The sequence below is a fragment of the Onychostoma macrolepis genome, chromosome 04 (assembly GCF_012432095.1).
Source record: "Onychostoma macrolepis isolate SWU-2019 chromosome 04, ASM1243209v1, whole genome shotgun sequence".
Taxonomy (NCBI): Eukaryota; Metazoa; Chordata; class Actinopteri; order Cypriniformes; family Cyprinidae; genus Onychostoma; species Onychostoma macrolepis.
Window position 1 is genome coordinate 21,731,817 of NC_081158.1, and position 21,559 is coordinate 21,753,375.

At 35.0% G+C, this 21,559-nt stretch overlaps 2 protein-coding genes across 4 annotated transcripts; both read right to left on the reverse strand.

Moving 5' to 3' along the window:
- Window positions 1-1,482: 1,482 nt before the first annotated feature.
- On the reverse strand, window positions 1,483-8,517 carry LOC131538521 (myelin-associated glycoprotein-like). The gene is made up of 8 exons (XM_058772388.1): window positions 8,488-8,517; window positions 7,857-8,220; window positions 7,468-7,773; window positions 7,121-7,384; window positions 6,649-6,936; window positions 6,304-6,361; window positions 5,594-5,663; window positions 1,483-5,435 (listed from the first exon to the last, which is right to left on the reverse strand). The coding sequence occupies exons 1-8, from the start codon at window positions 8,515-8,517 to the stop codon at window positions 5,154-5,156; spliced, it is 1,662 nt and encodes a 553-aa protein (XP_058628371.1). The 3' UTR covers window positions 1,483-5,153.
- Window positions 8,080-20,972, reverse strand: LOC131539655 (sialic acid-binding Ig-like lectin 14). Of its 3 annotated transcripts, XM_058774326.1 has the most exons (11): window positions 20,894-20,972; window positions 18,510-18,579; window positions 17,334-17,702; window positions 16,937-17,242; window positions 16,587-16,850; window positions 16,160-16,456; window positions 15,890-15,974; window positions 15,355-15,409; window positions 15,199-15,219; window positions 10,145-10,282; window positions 8,080-9,874 (listed from the first exon to the last, which is right to left on the reverse strand). In XM_058774326.1, exons 2-10 carry the CDS (start codon window positions 18,553-18,555, stop codon window positions 10,160-10,162), a joined length of 1,566 nt encoding a protein of 521 aa, XP_058630309.1. In that variant the 5' UTR covers window positions 18,556-18,579; window positions 20,894-20,972; the 3' UTR covers window positions 8,080-9,874; window positions 10,145-10,159. The 3 variants fall into 3 exon arrangements, with proteins under 3 accessions (XP_058630309.1, XP_058630308.1, XP_058630307.1); XM_058774325.1 differs by having other exon boundaries at window positions 8,080-10,282; XM_058774324.1 differs by lacking the exons at window positions 8,080-9,874; window positions 10,145-10,282 and having other exon boundaries at window positions 13,698-15,219.
- Between the last annotated feature and the right edge of the window lie 587 nt (window positions 20,973-21,559).

Genomic DNA, 21,559 nt, shown 5'->3' on the forward strand with positions numbered 1-21,559 from the left:
TATTTATTTGCAACAACTGCTGGAGCGCTGAATGCTGCACTCACGCGCAGCGTTGTCAAGGTAACATTTTGTCCATCATTCCCTTCACCAAGAGAGTTCCAAACGCTTATACGAGACCGTAATGCCCTACTCCCTTTAAAGAACACACTTCAAGGGCTCTGCCCTTCGAAGGGAGTAAGGCATAGGGATGCTCACTTCCGTTTGGAATTCGCCAAATATGTACGGAACATCGTTGTGTACAGAACATGGTTAGTCTACGTACCTGACGCCTGAACTTGACATACGCTGTCTTATACCCACTTTTCTTCTACAACTCATAAAATACTTTCTAAATGTCCACTCAAAAAAAAAATCGACTATGTTGCATGATTTTCTCGTTAAATTTAGCCTAAAAAAATAGCAGTTATTTACTGGAACTTACCTGACGCGTGAACAAGATGGCGGCGCTGTTTCTCCCGCGAAGTCACTCAGGCGCCTGCACGTGCAGAATGATCTCAGTGTTGGCTGGATTTGTTTTTATTACTTCAGTCAAACATTGGCATTCTGAATGCTGACTGGATTTGAAAATTAATTTAATGTTTTTTTAAATATATTTGTGCAGACTTAATATAATATGTCTTCTCAACTAAGCCCAAGCAATAAAATTAGTTCAACTTAAATATTTTTGCCCTTCCGACATTTTGTTAATTGGATTTTTAGAATAGAATTTCTTTCTTGTTGCTTTTTATATAAGAATGGTACATTCAATGGTAAGTTTAAAAATGAGTTAGATTTAAGTAATCTAAAAAGTAGTCAGAATACATTACCAATCTGGCTATGTGAGACTATATAAAGATATAAAGACAGTTTCAGTCCGACTGTTACAAGCAGTTGACACACTGGCAATAAAAAGCAATTACTATGATGATTCTTAACATGTTGCCCCTTCGAAGCTTATGATACAGCTCGCTAGTAGTTTTCCAAACACTCATTTATTCTTTAGGTTTGAATCTTTTCTAAGTGCTGATTAGAGTTGCTGTTGTCTTTGGTGGTCATGACGATGTGCCTTCATGTAGGTGCCCAACACTTATAAAGTGAATAAATGATTTAAAGAAAAATCACAATGTTACTAAATGGCTAAAAAGAACATAAATACTGAAAAGTGATTAAAAAAAAAAACAGATTAACATATTACATTGAAAATCTGTGCAAGAGCCATGTAGTGTATGCACTTAATTATTAATTTCCCAATCAAATGCATTTGCTATTGGCTAGTATTTATTAAAAAAAAAAAATGGATTGATATAATAAAGATTTAAAAAGAAGTGTGTGCATGTGCATATTTTTATTTAATAAATACTAATAAATACAAATACACATTTTACTTTTTGTATTCTTTATTTATTATTGATTTTAATCTGCACTTTTAGGATTTTTAATTATGTATTTTCTATATGATCATACTGAATGATAAAAAGATTCAAGTAGGCCTATGATGTACAGTTTATTGATATACAATACTTTGTCTCTTGCTTTACTCATCTTCTGGTTTCTACTACTGCAGCAGTGAAATAATTAACAAGCTCTTTTGTTTATTTTCAACCTTTCACTTTCTGTTAGTAAAGATTCAAGAATAAATAATATAATATTGAATTTCTCTGCTGTGCCATGTGAATTCTGTCTGTAAATCACCAGAAGAGGGTAGGAATGAGCACAAGTCACCCTGCTGTGCTGACTTAATTATTAATGTCCCACATAACTGTTTCTATTGGGACGGGTGTAAATCGTATGGCAACAAGTGGAGACCCTATATATATATATATATATATATATATATCAACATCATAAAATGCATTAGACATTGAACTACCTCAGGATTTCCCAAACTGGGCTTTATGTAGTGGTTGCTAAAAAGCTAATAATTAATTAAATCATAAAAATGTAAAATCAATTACACTTGAACACTAAAAATAAAAATTTAATTTGTTTACCTGAATGTCAATGCGACCATTAAGCGACATCAAACTGTAAACATGTGTAAATGTTGTTAAATTATTAAAATACTAACTTCCTCAGAGATATTCCAAGTAAATATTTAATCTCAAAGGTTATTTACATGACCATTCTATATTGTGAATATAAACAACAACAATGGTATAACAGTACGATTTTTAGAAAGAAAATTTACAAAGAAAAAAAGAAAAATAAAGGAGAATCTATAAATTATGAATGACTTACTGGCATTGTGTGAATGTAATCCACAAAATAAAAATAACTGTAATCTGATTATAAGCATTTTAAAATGTAATATTCTCTAATTATGAGTACTTTATTTTTGGAATCTGATTACATAATCCAGATTACATGTAATCAGTTACTACCCAATTTATATATAGACGGTTTCAACGGCAACAACATAAACAAGCACAGACCGGAAGTTAACTTCGGTCCAGGCGCGTACGCCCAATGAAACCGTCGATTTATAATAGCACAAGTTATATGTGTAATACAATAATAAATAAATGAATAACAATAGATGAATAATAGCAAGTAGAATATGTCATATCAAGGGTGGAATAATACAGAATAGACAATAATGAAGAATAAATTAATAGTAAATTATAAAGTAAATTAAATAATCGTGAAAAGTACAGCTTTATAATGGTATTTGTGTAATAATTATTAAACAAAGTAAGACACAACTAATGACAAGCAAAAAAAAAATTGTGGTCATGAATTCCAAATTGTGTTTAATTAATGAGCTCCTTGAGTATTTTATATATATATATCGTTGTGACGAAAAAACCTGACTAATAAAGACTAATTCTCCACTGCTTCCCTCAAGATTTTCCTATATTTTCTAATTAGGTTTTTCAATGAATGACTAAAATAATGTAAACAACTTGACAAAGCTTGACATTTTGCTCTACAATGCAAATTACACACACCCATGCGGAAAACACACATTCTGAAACAGTCCTTTATTTTTCAATATGTTACTACATAGGAATGTTTGGGGTGTGAGTGTGTGCAGTTTACGTTGTACAACAAAATGTCAAAGTATAGTTATGTTTAACACAGACCAGAATATGACCCCAAAAAAACCCTTCCTATAAATCAAAATTAATAATCATTATTACAACATAAATGTTATGTCTATGCTTATGCCATGGTCTGTCTGAATACTGGATTCTGATTGGCTGGCAGGTGTTGATTAAATTCGTTGAACTGCACAGGTAGTTCCAGGTCAATTTAATGCGCTTCCTATAAACATTGGTAACCATAGTAACATACAGTTACAGTTTAATAGTAATACAGACGAAAATAACCGTCATTTTTATCGTTCCGGTCAAATATTGCAGCACAAATATTATTAACATCTTTAATGTGTGAATGCTGGCAAATGACCATTGTATAAACGGGATAATCAACGGCTAGCTGTGCATTAAACGATTTGAATGCACGATGTGGAGGCGAAGAACCGCCCGACACGCAGCGTAGGCTACATCAGTGTCAAAAACACTTTCGTAAAATATACAACTTTTCCCCATATCTCAGACACTCTGGGGACTGAATTGTGTTGATAAATATGTACGGCTATTGACAAACCACTGCAGCATAAAACATTTTTATCATTTTTTTCCATCTGAAAGTTTATGCTGCAAGTAAAATGAACTTATTTTGTTTAAAAACTTATCAGTGTAATATTCATGTTGTTTTGATGCTTTGTTAGAAATCTTAAATATTTAGGTTTCGTAAATTTGGACTGTTTTGAGCAATCATCGGTTATAAATTCAATAGAATTAATTACATTTTATTATTTTTAATATATTATTATATTATTTATTCTCATTCATTCATATATATATATATATCACAAAACTTAGATTTTTTTTTTTTTTCACATTTACTCAGTCAAAAAGTGCTGATCAAATACAACATAGTGTTACAATATGAAAAATACTAAGTTATTTAAAAAATAAAAATAAAAATGGTCCCAGAATATAGCATATTTGAAAATATATGCGAAAATGGTCTCTTTTTTTATTGAATGCATTATGCGGGTTAACATGACAAAATCACTTTTCAGTCTGCTAGCTGTTCTGTTCCTCCTGATTACTTTTATTCTTTGCATTTTACTGTATTAATATGAAAAGGACAACAGACACTGTTAAGTTTTCTTTTGATGTTAATAAATAATTATTATTGCATTCCTAGAGCAAACCTTTAAACAAGTTTATTGGCAGTTATTAAAGGAAAACGGTGGATAGGAAGTTAGAAATGTTGCCTGGTAATGTTAAAGTCTTGAGATACATATATAAAATTGACACAGATACATTTTTCTCTGTTTAAACTTTTTTTTTTTTTTTCTCTGTTTAAACTCTTGTTTAAGTCCACTTTGTTATGGCATTGTCAAATGAATATAATTTTATGAAGTCATTAGTATCACATCAAATGTTATGTTGTCTCAAGAGGGCTGCATGAAAATCTAAGACAGATTTTTTTTTTTTTTGTCACTCATTTATTCAGAAGTGCCTCTATTTTAGACTATTTTTGGTTTCATTAAGACCTTGCTGCAGATTTATAGATATACCACTGTAAAAAAAATAAAAAAAGTTGAGCCAACTTAAAATTTTAAGGCAACCAGCTTCAGCAGATTTTTGAGTTTTCTCAACTTGTCGTTTTAAGTTTATACAACACAAATTTGAGAATCTCCCACAAAAATAAGTTGAGCAAAATCAAAAATCCGCTGAAGCTGGTTGCCTTAAAGTTTTAAGTTGGCTCAACTTTTCTTTTTTTTTTTTTTTACAGAGTAGAACGTATCACATTTTTATTTTCATGGGAACTCCAAGACATTTCAAATAATCACATGGTTTGACCATCCCAAAACATGATAGAAAATTTGGGGAGAATATTTATGAAACACATGAAAATGGCTGAAATACTGTAAAAGCAAACCAAATGAGTTATGTGTGTATAAGAACTGCACTTTTTTTTCTTTTTTTAGGTTGCTTGTTTGTTTTAAACACATTTTAGAACCCATCAACATCTAAAGTTGTGACGTGTCAGGAATAATGGGGCTCATTGTTAAAAACAGCACTCGTTTAGATATCTGACCTATTTTTTTTTTACGAGGAAACAAATAAAGGGATGGCTTTAGGTCTCTAAGAGTTTCAACATTTAACCTTTGCGTAAAGCTGAGAGGAGTCTTCAAACAGCTCTTCCTCTGATTGCTTTGACTCTCCTATTGAGCTCTTGGTCTTTGACAGCCCTCCAGAACAATCCTGGACCACAGCGTAGATAGCATGATATGAGGAGACGCTCCTGACCTCTCGCGGTTTAGCGTTTGTGAAGTCAATGGAGGAATAAATGATGGAGGCTTGATTTGCTGTAGCGGCTCCAGCAGATGACTTCATGACATAAACAGGGTCGTCTTGATTGCCCTGTGGAGCGACCTACAGTAAAGGATTGACAGGAAAGCTCTAGTGTCTCTTTAAATTGTTCAGCAGTTTGTGTACTTGTTTAGTTGGTAAAAAGTGTATCTTATATATATATATTTAGAACTTTGCATTTGTGTGAATATGTATCATTTGTGGTGTCTGTTGTAACTCACTTCATCTGCATTTTGACCACTTCTCTCAGGGACTTCTTGTGTAGTCTGTGGAAGTTTCCCATCGTCTTTTCTTAAAAATAAAAAAAGTGTCCATGTTAAAATAATTTAACTTGGCAAAATCATTAAGTCACACTGGATTGGCACCACATTCAAATTTTAATATGAATAATGTCATTGCATTTGATGCAAATTATGAAAACAAGTAGCATCTGCTGCTTATGCTCAAGAGATTCTCAGTCTAACTTCTCTTTTCTATGTAAAGACTTTTAATCAAAACGAGTCAAGCTGGTTATCAGTAGTGTGAAGTGTGAGAAGTCAGTTCCCCTCAAGTTCACAGATCAAGTTTAGAACACATCAACATAATAAGCATACGTTAAATAATTTTGTGTTCAATTTGAAAAGTATCCACAGTTTAAAACCAAGCAAGCTTCTTTCCTCTTGGTGTAATATTAAGTTATATATTGCAACAACACTGATACATTTTTAAATATAACTTAAGGGTCTGTTACATTATGCTAATTTGTATCCCTATTAATTATTATTATTTTTTTAAGTACAATGACTTGCATGCATCTGTTAAAATTCAAAATTATACATCAGTTTATATATATTCATCAGATCAAATATGCTGAATCTGTTTTTCTTACTTATTTAGACACAGTGCTCTTCTATGCATCATTCTTAATACCTCATATGTGTCATACACCTACCGTACACGTGTATATGTAACAGCACACAACAACACAACCGCCAGAGCCACAACAGCAACTCAATCAGCACAGAGAAATGATTCAAACCTAAAGAAGAAGAAATGAGTGTTTGGAAAAACCACAGATGATTGACTAATAGAGCAAGTGTTTGAGAGTCATAGTGTAATCTTTAAACAACAAAGTTGTTTAAAGACTGCAAGTGCAGAGGAACAATCTGAAATGTAAGATAGCATTAGCATTCCCACTGAAGCCAGTGACTGTCACTAAGCAGATTAACATGTTTTTCATTTACATATTATTGACACATTTCTTTTATATTGGATGAATCCTCAAACAGAAACTCACGTTCATCAAATGCAGGCAGCTGAAGCAGTTTTCTTGCAGTGCCTCGAGTGTTGTTACTGACACACTGCAGAGTGGATGTGTGTGTGAGAGACTGATGTAGAGTGATGGAGCTCCTCAAGCCTGTGCTGCTCAATCGCTCTTCACTGATGAACGTGTTTGAAGAGTTAGTGACAGGACGTCCAGACAGATGCCACTCCAGTTCAGGAGAGGGATTCCCATCAGCCTCACAGAAACACACAGTTACATCTGTTCTGCTACAGCTGGAGGATGAAGAGATTTTAGGTGCATCTGAAAGTATTAAAATGAAAGAAGAAAAAACTAAATAACTGTAACGATTCTGCTCTAGTCAGTGATATGTTATAGTAGCTATTATTGCGTCATAACACAATAACAGTGTCATAACTGTTAATTATAAAACTGACTGGTGCTAATGAATGTGACGAGGTAAAACTGGCTGTTATGTAATACTCACACTGAATGTCCAGCTTCACTGATGAGTTTTGGGCACCATGTTGGTTCTGAGCTGTACAGTGGTACCAGCTTCTGTGTGTCGGGTCGGTCCTGTTAAAGGTAAGAGTGTCTCCAGTCTGCAGCTGCTCCAGCTGTCCTTCACTCTCTCTGGACCAGGTGTAGTTCACGGCTGGATTTGCATCACTGCTGCAGATCAGAGTCACTGAACTGCCCTCCAACACAGAGCTGGAGGGAGCCACAGACACTGCTGTGTTTTTAGGGGAATCTGAAGGGAAAACAAAATCAGGGCCTCACAATAAAAATCACAATAAATAAATTCACAAGTCAAAAGTAAAAAGCCTCACTTACACTGAACATGTACTGTGATGCTGTCCTGTGCTGTTTTGTTCTTGTCCTGTAGCTGGTAGGTTATAGTGCAGGTGAAAGTGACTCCATGCTCACGGTGAGTAGCAGTGAAGTTCAGATCAGAGATGAGCTCCTGTAGTCTGCTGCTCTCACTGAGGGGGATTCTGGGAGTGGAGCTCCATGTGAGAGTTGCTGGAGGAGAGGAGCAGAGAGTCTCAGCAGAGCAGCGCAGACTCACAGAGCTCCCCTCCAACACCTCCTCCTGATCCTGCGCCACATACAGCTGCACTCTGGGTTTGGGAGGAGACTCTGAAACAGAGAAAGTAAATGACAATGATGGCAACTTTAAAATCACTTTATTAACACATTTGTTTATAATTAAAATCACTCACCGATAACATCTATAGTGGAGAAGGATTGTCTGTAGGTGTATTTCAGATCTTTTCCGCTCGTAATCCTGAAGTAATATTTACCATTGTGATTCGAACTAACATCATAAAAGACAGTGGTGCAGTTCTTCTTGTGTAGTTTTCCAGTTATTTTCCCATTAAAGTGATCAGGTTTGTGATCTCTGGAGTTAAACACTTGATGTGGATCCTCTTCAGTTCCATCTTTGAGCCACAGTCCTGTAGTAGCTCTCTCAGTGAGGTATTGGTCATATTGTTTATCAATCTCAAAAGTGCACTTTATGATCACACAGGATCCACGGAGAGCTTCAATCTTCTGTGGCAGACTGACACTAAAATATCTCTGTCTCTACATGGTCAAGCTCTCTGTATCGCGCGCACGCGGAGTTCCGCCCCGGTTCGCACACACACACACACACACACAAACAAACATAAGCGCACACACAAGTGAGCACACTCCCACTCCTATTTGTAAATATTAAGCCGCAAAACGTCTATTTAAATATGACTTCTGTGTGTCTCTGTGTTAATGTATGGCGCAGACGCGCGGGTTTGTTCACTACTCATACAGAAGCCCGCGTGATGCTTGCGGCGATATTAACGTCTGTCGTCTCACTAAATTAGGATGTAAATACATGAACCACATCTCCAGAACTGCTCTGAGAGTCACTTCATGAGCATTCGAGCGTTTCATTTGAGAAAAACTATCCTCACGGCAACCCGTCAAAATAAAAGTTCGGTTTCACTTGAAGACATTGGGCAGAACGTAATAGGCTACTACTACTAAAACTATTAAAACCATATCTTTAAGGAATAATCATACAATGTCTTCAATGTTATTATCAATATTAAATTCTTGATGACTGCTAGTTGTTTACTACTAGTAGTGAACTTATTCTGATCTACTTGGCAGAATTCAAATGAGCCATTTTAATCTAGATTAATCTAGATTAATTCCAAGATTACAGTGAGATTAATCTAGATTAAAAAAAATTAATCTATGCCCACCACTAATAATAATCAACTTTCAGGTCCAGATAGGAAAGTCCTCAATGGAAGCATTCTGCTATAAAAACTTTTTTATGCAGCAAATCGCTCCCATAAAGCAAATGCCCCATAAAAAACAAGGCTCAAACCTAAAATTTTCATGCATGTACATTATATTTACCTAGGTACCCCATAAAAAAGATTTATGAGTCGAACCCTTCCTATTATAAATTGACCTTAAAAGTGGAACTTTGAGCAATGTTGATTATTACATTTGGATTCAAGTTCTAAGTCTAAAGAACTTCATAAATGTTTATACTATATGTACCCTGTAATGTGTTCTAGAGATCAGTGTGTTCCAGGCAACAAGGGAAACAAAGTATATCACCTTTTGCAAAGAGTTATCAACGTATTCATTCTTGATGGAAAAAAAAAAAAATCTGATGAAATCTATTCGTACATCAAAAAACTCAATATTAAGAAACCATATGAAACACAAATAAAAGGCCTACTTGAAAACATATTGTCAGAAATAGTACGTAAAATGAAAGAAATGATAATACACAAATCGCTAGCGTCCATGTGCACATAAAATATTTTGTAATGCATCAGGCATAAAAACATAAAGAATCCGTGTGCAGTTTGTTGTGTTTTCTAATAGATTATGAATGCAAATGGAAACTCTTAAATTAAATGTTTATGAATGCATTAGGATGAATGCATTAAGTAACATCAAAAAATCGTAATTTTTGGGTGAAAAATGTCTTTTATTAACACATTTATGATTTGTTTTATCATTGGCTCGGTCGAAATGTGTGACAGTAACTGCAGCAAGAAACACATTTTCTCACAAATGAATGTGTGAACAACTGAGCGATTGTGCTGATGCATCGGCATCCGTTTCGGTAATGTGTTTTGCAGATGCACACTGAGACTGCTTTCCTATCTAGAGTCCAGATATCCTGATCTGAAGGTCTGAAGCTACAGTGTCTGGAACTCAGCCAATGATTGAAGCACTAATGAGAATGAATTATGAGTTTGTGAACTTTTTGTGTCCCAACATTTAATTGAAATACACAGCAATGTGGTAAGGTCAACTGCTTAACTGAACAACCTAGAGGCTTTTTTATTATTACTTGCCCTTAAATTTAATAAAGATAAACATTTTTAAAGTAGCTATTATTGCACCATAAAACAATAACAGTGGCATAACTGTTCATTTTATAATTGACTTTTAGGTGCTAATGAATGTGACGAGGTAAAACTGGCTGTTATGTAATACTCACACTGAATGTCCAGCTTCACTGATGAGTTTTGGGCACCATGTTGGTTCTGAGCTGTACAGTGGTACCAGCCTCTGTGTGTCGGGTCGGTCCTGTTGAAGGTAAGAGTGTCTCCAGTCTGCAGCTGCTCCAACTGTCCCTCTGGGTTTGGGGGGAGAGTTTGAAAACGAAAATAACGACGGCAACTTTTAAAATATTCATTTAGCAAATTCTTGTAAATAAAAGCCTCAAATTACTCACCAATTGCATCTATAGTGGAGATGTTTGCTTTGTAGGTGTATTTCAGACTACCATTGATAATCCTGAAGTAATAGTACTGACTGCCATCAGATCTATTATAACTTCCCTTTTTCATCACATCACACCAGTACTTCCTGTATCAGCATGAACATGCATTCTGCACACCTTGATCGACAATAAATACCGTTTTGTGGCTCTTAATGTGTAGTGACAGATCACTGTATTGCCTCAGTTCAAACACGTGACCCGATCATCTTTTCATATTTACTTAAAGCACAAAATGAACATAAATAAACATCAGAAAGTGTTTTATTTCAACCGCGGAACACACCATTTTTCAAGTTTAAGTCCACCGAAGTTAATCTAACGTTAGTCTCCTGTCTGATTTGTGGATAATGCTGGAAGGGATTCAGCTGCGGCTACTGGGCATGCGTATTTACATATTTTCCGAGCCGACAATAGGCTTGTTTGAGATGCGCTTCGCCTCGCCTGAAATGTAGGCGAGAGTAGGCGGCTGCAGTGAGGGGAGGAGTGAAATAAGTGCAGTCAAGACGGACAGTTCTGACCTCTCGAAGTGGAACAGAAACCTACGAGATCAAAGGCAGATATCGCGTTATTCTCACTCATATGCTGTATGCTGCTGGTAAACATGATATAATTTCAGTTCTGTTGCTTTTATATGAATAAATATGATAAACAAGACACTCAAAGTGCTTGCTATTTAATTCCATAGGAAAGGCTTATTTATCATCCATTTTTATTTTAATTCAAACATGTATTTTAGATTTTTATAGAAAATATGACAACAATCACATATCTCACAAAGAGATCGCACTGTCATAGTGTTTGGGAATATTCATGAACAATTTAAATACATAATCGCATGAAATCAGATTAAAAAAATAAAACATTTTAGAAGAGAAGGCAGCATCACGGTTGTCTGAACCAATGAGCATTAAGCTGTGTCGTCAGTCAGTCGTTTCCCATCATGCTTTTGATCAGCGCAGTCGGTGGAGAGCAACTGCGCGCGACTGCTCAATCCGACACAGCCGCCTCGCCGTCGCGAGAGTTTTTTGGCACATGTCAGCATGCGCGGACCTAACCCGGACACTTTTCTAACCGGCATGCATCTCGCGGTGATCACCGGTGATCGGTTCTGCGCAGATTTTGCTCATCTCAAACATGCCTAGTGTCATGCTTCCCTTGCCCTCGTGTTACTCTGCCTTGTGTATGTGTCATGTTCCGATTGGTTGTTCTAGTCATGTGTCTTGTTCCTCATTGGTTGGTTCTTGTCATGTGACCCTGAGTGTTTGCTATAAGAAGCCATCATGTTTCCATTTTCTCTAGTGTTGCCAACTTATCAATTTTGTTGCTAAATTTAGCAACTTTTCAGACTACCCTAGCAACTTTTTCTTCCGAAAGCACCTAGCAAGAAATTGAGCTATTTTTAAAATTTATTTGCCAACTTTGAGCAACTTTTGATAAGTGACTCAAACGAAAAGGCACACCTATTAAATTACACAAAAAGAGAAAACCAAAGTTGCCTAGTAGTACACATATTACGTGAATTAAGTTAGCTGCTATTTGCAATTGTTTAATTGAATAATAATAATAAATGAATTGTTTATTTATGATACACTTTGTTAGTAGCTTGTACCTGCGATTGTTGATCAGTTAGTACACTGTAAGATCTAGAAAATGGAAATGGTACTAGTAATTTTCCAGGACATTATCCGTTGTAACCCTGTAACCCGAAAACACAAAATACAATGCGTAATTGGTAAAAAACCTGTGGAAAAGCCAATACAGAAAATCCCTTCATATTAACATAGTAGACTGTGCCCTTTTCTTTTTTTTATTAATACACTGCTTAATTAAAAGTATAATTGTTCAGAATGTGTAGTTTTGTTTGTTTACCAGCTAATAAAAAAAAACTTAAATTGTAATCGTTCAAAAATGTGTAAGTTTTCAATAATTCAATGCATTTAAAAATAGTTATTTATATTTTATATTATGTATTTATATTATTTTACGAACAAATCTAAATTAACATTTTTTGCTGAGATGTAGTGACATTTTTGCGTAGTGATTATGTAATGACGTCATCGCGCAATGACATCACAACCTCATTTAGCAACTTTTAGCAACAAATAGACCTTCCTTTAGCAACTTTCCCTGAAAATTAGTTGGCAACACTGATTTTCTCTTGTCGTGTATTGAAGTTGTAACCCGCTGTCGGTGAGTCTAGTTTATCCATGCTATGTCAAGTCTGTTCAAGTCAAGTCAAGTCTCGGATTATGTTTGTATTTTGGATCACTTTGTAAATAAACTGCACTTGGGTGGGTTCTCACTACGCTCGCCTCCAGTGGACTGATCGTTACAGTAGCTGTCGGGCAAGATGGCAGATAGCAGCAGCGGCACATAATATCCGCGTTCTAATTGGTCAAATCACCTGTCAATCAAGATCTTTGAGAACTGTCAATTACGCTATTTAGTAGGGCTGGGACAATAAATCGATGCAGATTCTGAGATTTTCCGAATGCATCGCGATTCCTCTGGAATTGATTCTGAGCTTAGATTCTAATAGCAGATGGCGCTCTAATCTATTTTTTATCTGCACATTCAAATGCTCATGAAGAAGAATGCTGAAGAGCGCTTGTGCATTCGGCTGAGTCTGTAATTTCACCTCGGCTCAGAATGCTTTTATGACACGAGATTAACACAAACACAGCCCACTGTGAACACCCTTATAATTCGCTTAAACCTATTCAAATTTTATGAATGATTATTTTAGGTTCAAGTATGTGTAAGGATTTGGAAACAAGCAGAGTATGGCTGTTTCTAAAGCATGCAGCGCCATCTGCTGTTCAAAACTAAGCTCAGAATCGATTCCAGAGGAATCGCGATGCATTCGGAAAATCTCAGAATCGATCCAGGAATCGATTCTGCATCGATTTATCATCCCAGCCCTACTATTTAGAAGCATTTCATCTGTGCAACGGCGCTCATCGTTTACTCAGGAAAAAGGTCTAGGCCTATATGGCCCGATAAAATCACCAAAACGATATATTGGTCAGGCTCTAGTTTGCACCATGCACAATATATAATGATACATAACATCATCACCACACTTTCTACTTTTGTGTGTCTTGACTGTGATAGTACCCTACCCTTGCTGTTTATATAGGGTCAGAAAGCTCTCAGATATCATTAAAAAATATCTTAATTTGTGTTCCAAAGATGAACGAAGGTCTTACGGGTTTGGAACGACATGAGGGTGAGTAATTAATGACAGAATTTTCATTTCTGGGTGAACTATCCCTTTAATACAGTGTTTACAATGTAAGGCTAAACAAAAATGTTGCATCATATGCAGAAACATCTTGCATCATTTTAAGCAACAATGTGGCCTGCAGTGTTTCTCAAAAATATTTCCTGCTTGAGTCTACAAGTGCATGCATAGCCTACTACTCATCTTTAATAGGAAAAGAAAGTTCTGCTTTTGCAGGAGTCATAATAAAATTTCCAAATTAAAAAAAAAATTAAAAATAAGAGGTTCATGAAAAAGTGTTGATAAAATAAAATCTTTGAAAATAAGATTTGCCACACCTATTCAAACAAGGCATTCTGATGAGGGTGTAAACAGGACAGAAAATAGCGTATTACTTCTAAATGATTATGTTTTTTGATGTAAAAAAAAATAGGTGGACTTCAGAGAGCAGTACAAAAAACAGAGTTCATGATTTCACAGGCTGATGCACAACTTGGTCAAAGTTCAAATATAGTGCATTATCACTCATGGAAATTCGAATAAAGGTGAATGTACCTTTGAGAACAAAACCATAATCTGTTATAATATAACCATAATGCAAAACAGGTGGCTGGGGCTTTATGCACTAATGCAACTGAACTCACTTCATTTAAAGAAAGTAACACTGATATTATCATATGGTGTAGGTTCATATATGTTTCAATAATGGTCATTAATTTACATTTTTAATATAGCTGGAAAATAACTTTTACAAACTGAAGCCTTACAAGTGTGCAATTTTTATATATTTGTTTTCTTTTGTTTTTATCTTGCATACATTAATGCCCTCATGAAAACCTGAAAGCTGAAATCTATACAAGAATGTTTATTAAGTCAAGTCACCTTTATTTATATAGCGCTTTTAACAATACAGATTGTGTCAAAGCACTTAACAGTATCAAATTGGAGGATAGAGTGTCAGTAATGTATAATGATAAGATTAAACACTAAATTTTCAGTTAAAGGCATTTCATTACTGAATTCAGAGATGTCATTGTCTAGCTCAGTTTAGTTTAAATATTAAGCGAGTATAGGCCTATTAACAAAAATTTGCACATATGACATACTGTTTAAATTCCCAAATAATGTCTGTTATCTAACACAATAACAGAAAATACATATTTTAGTGTGCTATAGGTCCCTATTTTAATGAATTAAAAATTACATGTTTATACAAATATTTCATGCTTTAGTAGATTCACCTTGTTTATGTTCTTATATGCTCCTGTTTTGCTTTGGCTGCTGCTTTGCGAGGAACCTGGTAAATGTCTTCTCCATGTGGCATTGAGGAAACCTTTCTGATCTTTGCCTCACTACCTTCTACATTTTGACTACAATATTGGACCACAGCATAATCGGTAGTAAGCGAAGAGATGCCTCTGATGTCTTTTGACTCTGGACTGGTGTTTGCAAAGTTAATTGTTGAATAATGTAGGGGTTCTTGATGATTTAGTGTGGGGTCTTCAGCTGATGAAATCATAACTTTATTAGCATAAAAAGGCTCTACCTTACTGTCCACCGAATCAGCCTAGTGAATGAACAAAAATGGAGAATCATCAGTAGAGAGCTTTTATGCACAAGAAACTTGAAATTTGTCAGTGGGTTGAGAAAGTGGTCTGGTATTTGTGAGTTTGACGTGTGTGTTTGATATATTGTAACATACCCCATCAGTCTGAATCAGCCCAGCTTTATCTCCCCTTTGGGACCTGCAGAACCATCTACGGAAATAATTTATAATTAAAAACATATAACTGCTTGTATCTTATTTATCAAAGGTTTCTCTTTCACAGCTCAGGAGACTTTAAATATAGTGAAACATAAGGAATATACAGTAAGTGAAATTTAATTCTAATAAATATCCGATTGATCTCAGATGTTCCTTCTACAATTCCTTAGGTGAAATAAAAACACAAGAGACAAAATTATGGACATGAAGTTACATCATAGATCCATACAGCTATAAGTTGAATGTAGAACACCCAGCTAATTTGATTTTAGTAGTATCTGGAAGCGTTTTACTAAATGTTTATATTGAAAATCTCTGACTTTTGGTTGCAGACCAAAATCATCAAATCTGACGCTACTGTAAGTTGAGACATTGTTGAGATCCCTTCTGAAATTCTAGTGGACACATACAAGATTATTAGAGTCTTTTTCTGGGAAATGGAGATGATTGGAAAAGCAATCGCTCTACTTACTTGTACAGAAGTGTTGTGACCCATAAGATTGCCATAAACAAAGCTCCAACTGCGATCCCAATCAGGAGGGCATACATGTTAAAACCTGTTAAATAAATCAGTGACAGGAAACGTTCTTTATTCTGGAGAGCAACTGTACTGATATCAATTAAATATTTAACCATGCATATCTGAATAATTGTTGTCTATTAAATAAAAAAAATCAGCAGGCTAGTTGATTTATTGCCATATCAACACCTAAAATAGATTCATTGTTAAATTTTAATTTACCTGGAGCATTTTCAGTGATGAAGACCAGATGAAACAGTTTTCTTGCAGTGCCTCGAGTGTTGTTACTGACACACTGCAGAGTGGATGTGTGTGTGAGAGACTGATGTAGAGTGATGGAGCTCCTCAAGCCTGTGCTGCTCAATCGCTCTTCACTGATGAACGTGTTTGAAGAGTTAGTGACAGGACGTCCAGACAGATGCCACTCCAGTTCAGGAGAGGGATTCCCATCAGCCTCACAGAAACACACAGTTACATCAGTTCTGCTACAGCTGGAGGAAGTGGAGATCTGAGGAGCATCTAATAGAGAGAAAGATCGAGAACGGTCTGTGCAGCACAACTGGAAATGTTTCTTAGTAACTTTTTTATGCAGTTTACACTGCTTACAATCACTTGGTTGAAAGATTTTCTCTGTTCTTTTATTACTCACACTGAATGTCCAGCTTCACTGATGAGTTTTGGGCACCATGTTGGTTCTGAGCTGTACAGTGGTACCAGCCTCTGTGTGTCGGGTCGGTCCTGTTGAAGGTGAGAGTGTCTCCAGTCTGCAGCTGCTCCAGCTGTCCTTCACTCTCTCTGGACCAGGTGTAGTTCACGGCTGGATTTGCATCACTGCTGCAGATCAGAGTCACCGAACTGCCCTCCAACACAGAGCTGGAGGGAGCCACAGACACTGCTGTGTTTTTAGGGGAATCTGAACGGGGAAAACAAAATCAGGGCCTCACAATAAAAATCACAATTATATAATTCACAAGTCAAAAAGTAAAAAGCCTCACTTACACTGAACATGTACTGTGATGCTGTCCTGTGCTGTTTTGTTCTTGTCCTGTAGCTGGTAGGTTATAGTGCAGGTGAAAGTGACTCCATGCTCACGGTGAGTAGCAGTGAAGTTCAGATCAGAGATGAGCTCCTGTAGTCTGCTGCTCTCACTGAGGGGGATTCTGGGAGTGGAGCTCCATGTGAGAGTTGCTGGAGGAGAGGAGCAGAGAGTCTCAGCAGAGCAGCGCAGACTCACAGAGCTCCCCTCCAACACCTCCTCCTGATCCTGCGCCACATACAGCTGCACTCTGGGTTTGTGGGGAGACTCTGAAACAGAGAAAGTAAATGACAATGATGGCAACTTTTAAAACACTTTATTAACACATTTGTTTATAATTAAAACGCTCAAATCACTCACCGATGACATCTATAGTGGAGAAGGATTGTTTGTAGGTGTATTTCAGATCTTCACCACTCATAATCCTCAAGTAATATTTACCATTGTGATTCGAACTAACATCATAAAAGATAGTGGTGCAGTCCTTCTCATGTAGTTTTCCAGTTAATTTCCCATTAAAGTGACCAGGTTTGGGATTTCTGGAGTTAAATACTTGATTGCCATTCTGATTCATTCCATCTTTGAGCCATAATCCTGTAGCATCACTCTCAGTGAGGTATTGGTCATATTGTTTCTCAATCTCAAAAGTGCAGTTTATGATCACACAGGATCCACTGAGAGCTTCAATCTTCTCTGGCAGACTGACTTTGAACTGTGTACAGTAAACACCTTATAACACACACAACACAATTATGTAAAGCAACACACACCCTTATTGACTAGAATTTTCAGTCAATAAAACAGACAAACAGACCTCATTGACATTTCAATTAAAATGAAAAATGTTATATTAAAGCATTAAAAAGATGAGAAAAATCAAGTGCAGAGATGCTATTTAAAAAAAAAAAGTAACAGCCTAAAAGTCTAAGTACCTATAAATAAATAAATAAAGGTTTAAAAAAGACATCCACATTTAATTGTACTTAATAGAAAAAAGTAAAAGTAAAGTAACTTTTTCTTATATTTTTAATTTTACTTAAAAACAAGAGACAGTTTAGAGTTTAGTGGGGTTTTTATTTTTCATTTTTTGAATTTCTGATGCAAACGTAAGGAACACTATTCAAATAAAATTGAATGGCTCTTTAAATAAAATAAGAATTAAATTGTTGTGAGCATGATTGATTGGCTTGTTAGTCACAAAGAAAAATATTGTTTTTATTTTTAAATCGAGAATATATTATATATTGTTATTAATAATTTTAACATGAAATTGTAATGGAGTAAAAATTATAATTTCTTTCCCCCTTGCAAATGTATATTCTGTTTTAACAGAACTCAAGTAAAGTACAGATTTCCCTAAAGTAATTCTAAGTACAGTAAAGTAATTAATCAAATACTTAACATATCTGCAATTAAAACATTTAGACATAGTTATACACAACAGACATGGACATAAACACACAGGTATTATGAAACACAGATTTACTTCATATTACAAATGTCTTATTAAAAAAGGTAAAGGAGAGATACACACACCTTGTAAGAGAAAGATAAAAATGCTGATTTTCTCCACTACGCTCATCTTGATATTAAAAGATTGTCAGACCTAAGCAGAGATGATATATGCAGTCAAATCACAAAAATGACACAAACATGAACAACAAACACACAATCAGCATTTTTGTTCTGGAATGATTTAGGCAAATATTATTCTCATAATCACTAATCATCTGAAACAAACCATCTGTACAGTGAGGGGAAAAAAAGGTACAAAACTGTGTAGAAAGGTACATCTTGGTGACTCATTTACCTCTAATTGGTACATATTAGTACCTCATTTTATGTAATGTTTTCTCCAGCAAACAAAGCCAGTTGTTCTTGAACACATCATTGTTTCATCAGTGAGACCACGGCTATTTGTAACACAGGAAAATTCTCTCAGATAAGGTGTAGAGTCAAAAGTACAATTAATGTGTGCTTCATATAGCAGTACACTGTAAAAAAAAAAATTCTGGTTGCTGGAATTCTATCGTAAAAAATACGGTAGCAACATTTTAGGCTTTACGGTTTTAATTTACTGTTAAAGACCGTAATTTCATTAACTGATATAATGTTAATATACCAACCTATTGAAGTACTGAAATCTGTTTTGTACCTTTAAAATACACTGATAACCACCAAATGCAGGTGGTGATGAGAAAGTCACATGATGCACCAAAGCCCATCACAAGCAGCTTTTAAATAATAACATATATAGAAGGTGCACAGTGTCATTCACACAAACACTAAACACCATCATGGTGAGACTCATTAAATGAAATTTGCAATAAACGTTAATTTAACAACATTAGATGTAACATACAACCCTAATAAACATAACTGATAAGAAAAAACTAAGAAGAAAGTTATTTCAAAGAAAAATGAAAATGCAACGCAGGGAATTCTGGGAACGTCAATTTACGGTTTTTCCCTGTAAATTCTTTTTCACTTCCAAAATTGTCTGAAATGTCTATTACAGATTTTCACCGTATAAATTAGGGGAACTTACCGTTAACCATTTAACAGGTTTTTACTGTAGTATTTTCACCGTTTTTACCATTAAAATTACGGTCATTTTTTACAGTGTAGTTTATATAGTAGTAGTAGTTGAATTCTGACCTCTCTCCTTTCATTAATTAGATCACACTTGTTTGTATTCAGTCCATTATTTTGTATTTTTTAAGCTCCTTTTATTCCTTTGTTCGGAATTGTTTTGTGCCTAGCACACTCTTTTGTTGATGTTTACCATTGGATTTCCCTGAGCTTTTTTATTTATTTAATAAATACTTTGTTTTCTGCATCTTAATTGGACACAAAACTTGACATATGAGAGAGAGAGAAAGTTTTTGCTAAATATATTGTACAGGACTATAAAGTGTCTTTGAAATTTGGAAAGCCACTATATAAATATAAAAATATATATATTATTAAAATAAAATAGCTATAGCTGTTGGGTAAACAATGTTTATTAATTATAATTTTATAATTTTATTTTATTTTTTTGCTTTAAACTTGCTGTATTGCTTAAATATAGCTGAAAAGCCATTAAAGACGTTCGTGGCCAGGACTTTGATGTATATGCCTTTATGCAGAAATATAAATAAATATAATAAAAGTTTGATATTGTTGTAGTAATAAGGCGCACGATCAAGGAGTAAACAAAAGGCGTTTTTAATAGGCATCAACACACATTGACCATTAAAACTAACATTAATCCAGGACAAAGGAGAGAAGGAAACTGAAGACTTATAAAGGCAGGCAAACAAAAGGAGCAAACGAGATGAATACAAAACAGGTGATCAAAATGAGCAATGATTAACTAAACGAGAACAGAAAATACTAAATAAGGGCAAAACTGAACCAAACAGAAACAGACAAGTGACAGATATATGTTAACTAGGGTGTGACAAATAACCCTAAACTCCTCTACATCAACACAAGCCCTCAATTTGTGTATAGAACAAAAAAATAAGAATAAGAACGGTTAACATTTCAGATAATCAAATAGGTTATTAAATAATGTTGGAAATGTTTTTAAATAACTAAATAACTTATATTTTTGGCCAAACAATGCCTTTAATTCTTAATTAATAAAAAGTTTTTGAACATACAAACTTCTTGTAAACTCTTTAAATCCAGAGCTGATATGAATCACCTTTAATATGAATTGTAGAGGAAGCAAACATGGAAGTGCAGCATAAATGATTGCAGGACAAAACAAGACAGAATAACAGAAGCCAAAAATTATTCTATTATTTGCTGTTTATAAACAAACATTTGACTTAGTGATAAATGAACAGAATGAAATAATCTAAAACATCAGAACCAACACACGTTAAAATAAACTATGATGTAGGTCCTACCGATATTAAACTACTTACCAGAGAAGGGTGGTAAAGTTTGAGAAATCCTCTGAACACTGGTAAAGAGTAAAGCTGACTGTTGCGACACAAACTTTTTTTTTTAGACTGGAAGGCGCTGTGCTGTGTGAAGAGACAATGCATGACTGATATTTGACTACTTATATCTTCCTCTTTTACTCAGCAGTGGCTGTATCTATAAACATTATGCTGCTCAAAAACAGAACAATCTATGCAAACATACTTAACAGTCAATACCTTCAAGCAAATTGCCCTGGATTTGTTATAGCCTACTTTCCATGATGGCATAATTTGTGTAGCCTAATGTCACAGTGAGGTTATATTAATATAAACAAAGCTTTTACAAGATACTTTAAAGTCAATAATAAATAATAAAAAAAATCAACCAGTATGATAATATGTTTTTACCTACAGTATTTCACCATTAGGTGGGACGCCAGGTTTTAACATCAAGAGCTGTTGAGGAGCTACAGAAAAGCTACTGGAGCTCAGATTGTTGTAGCTTAATGCTGGACATCATAAAAAGGTGTCAGAACACACAGGGCATGGCATTTTGGCATATAAAAAGTACAAAGGCTGTCACTGTACATTTCAAAAGGTACACCTTTTTACCTAAAGGGTGCATAAAGGTACCTTAAAGTTACATATCAAGTCAAGTCAAGTTCA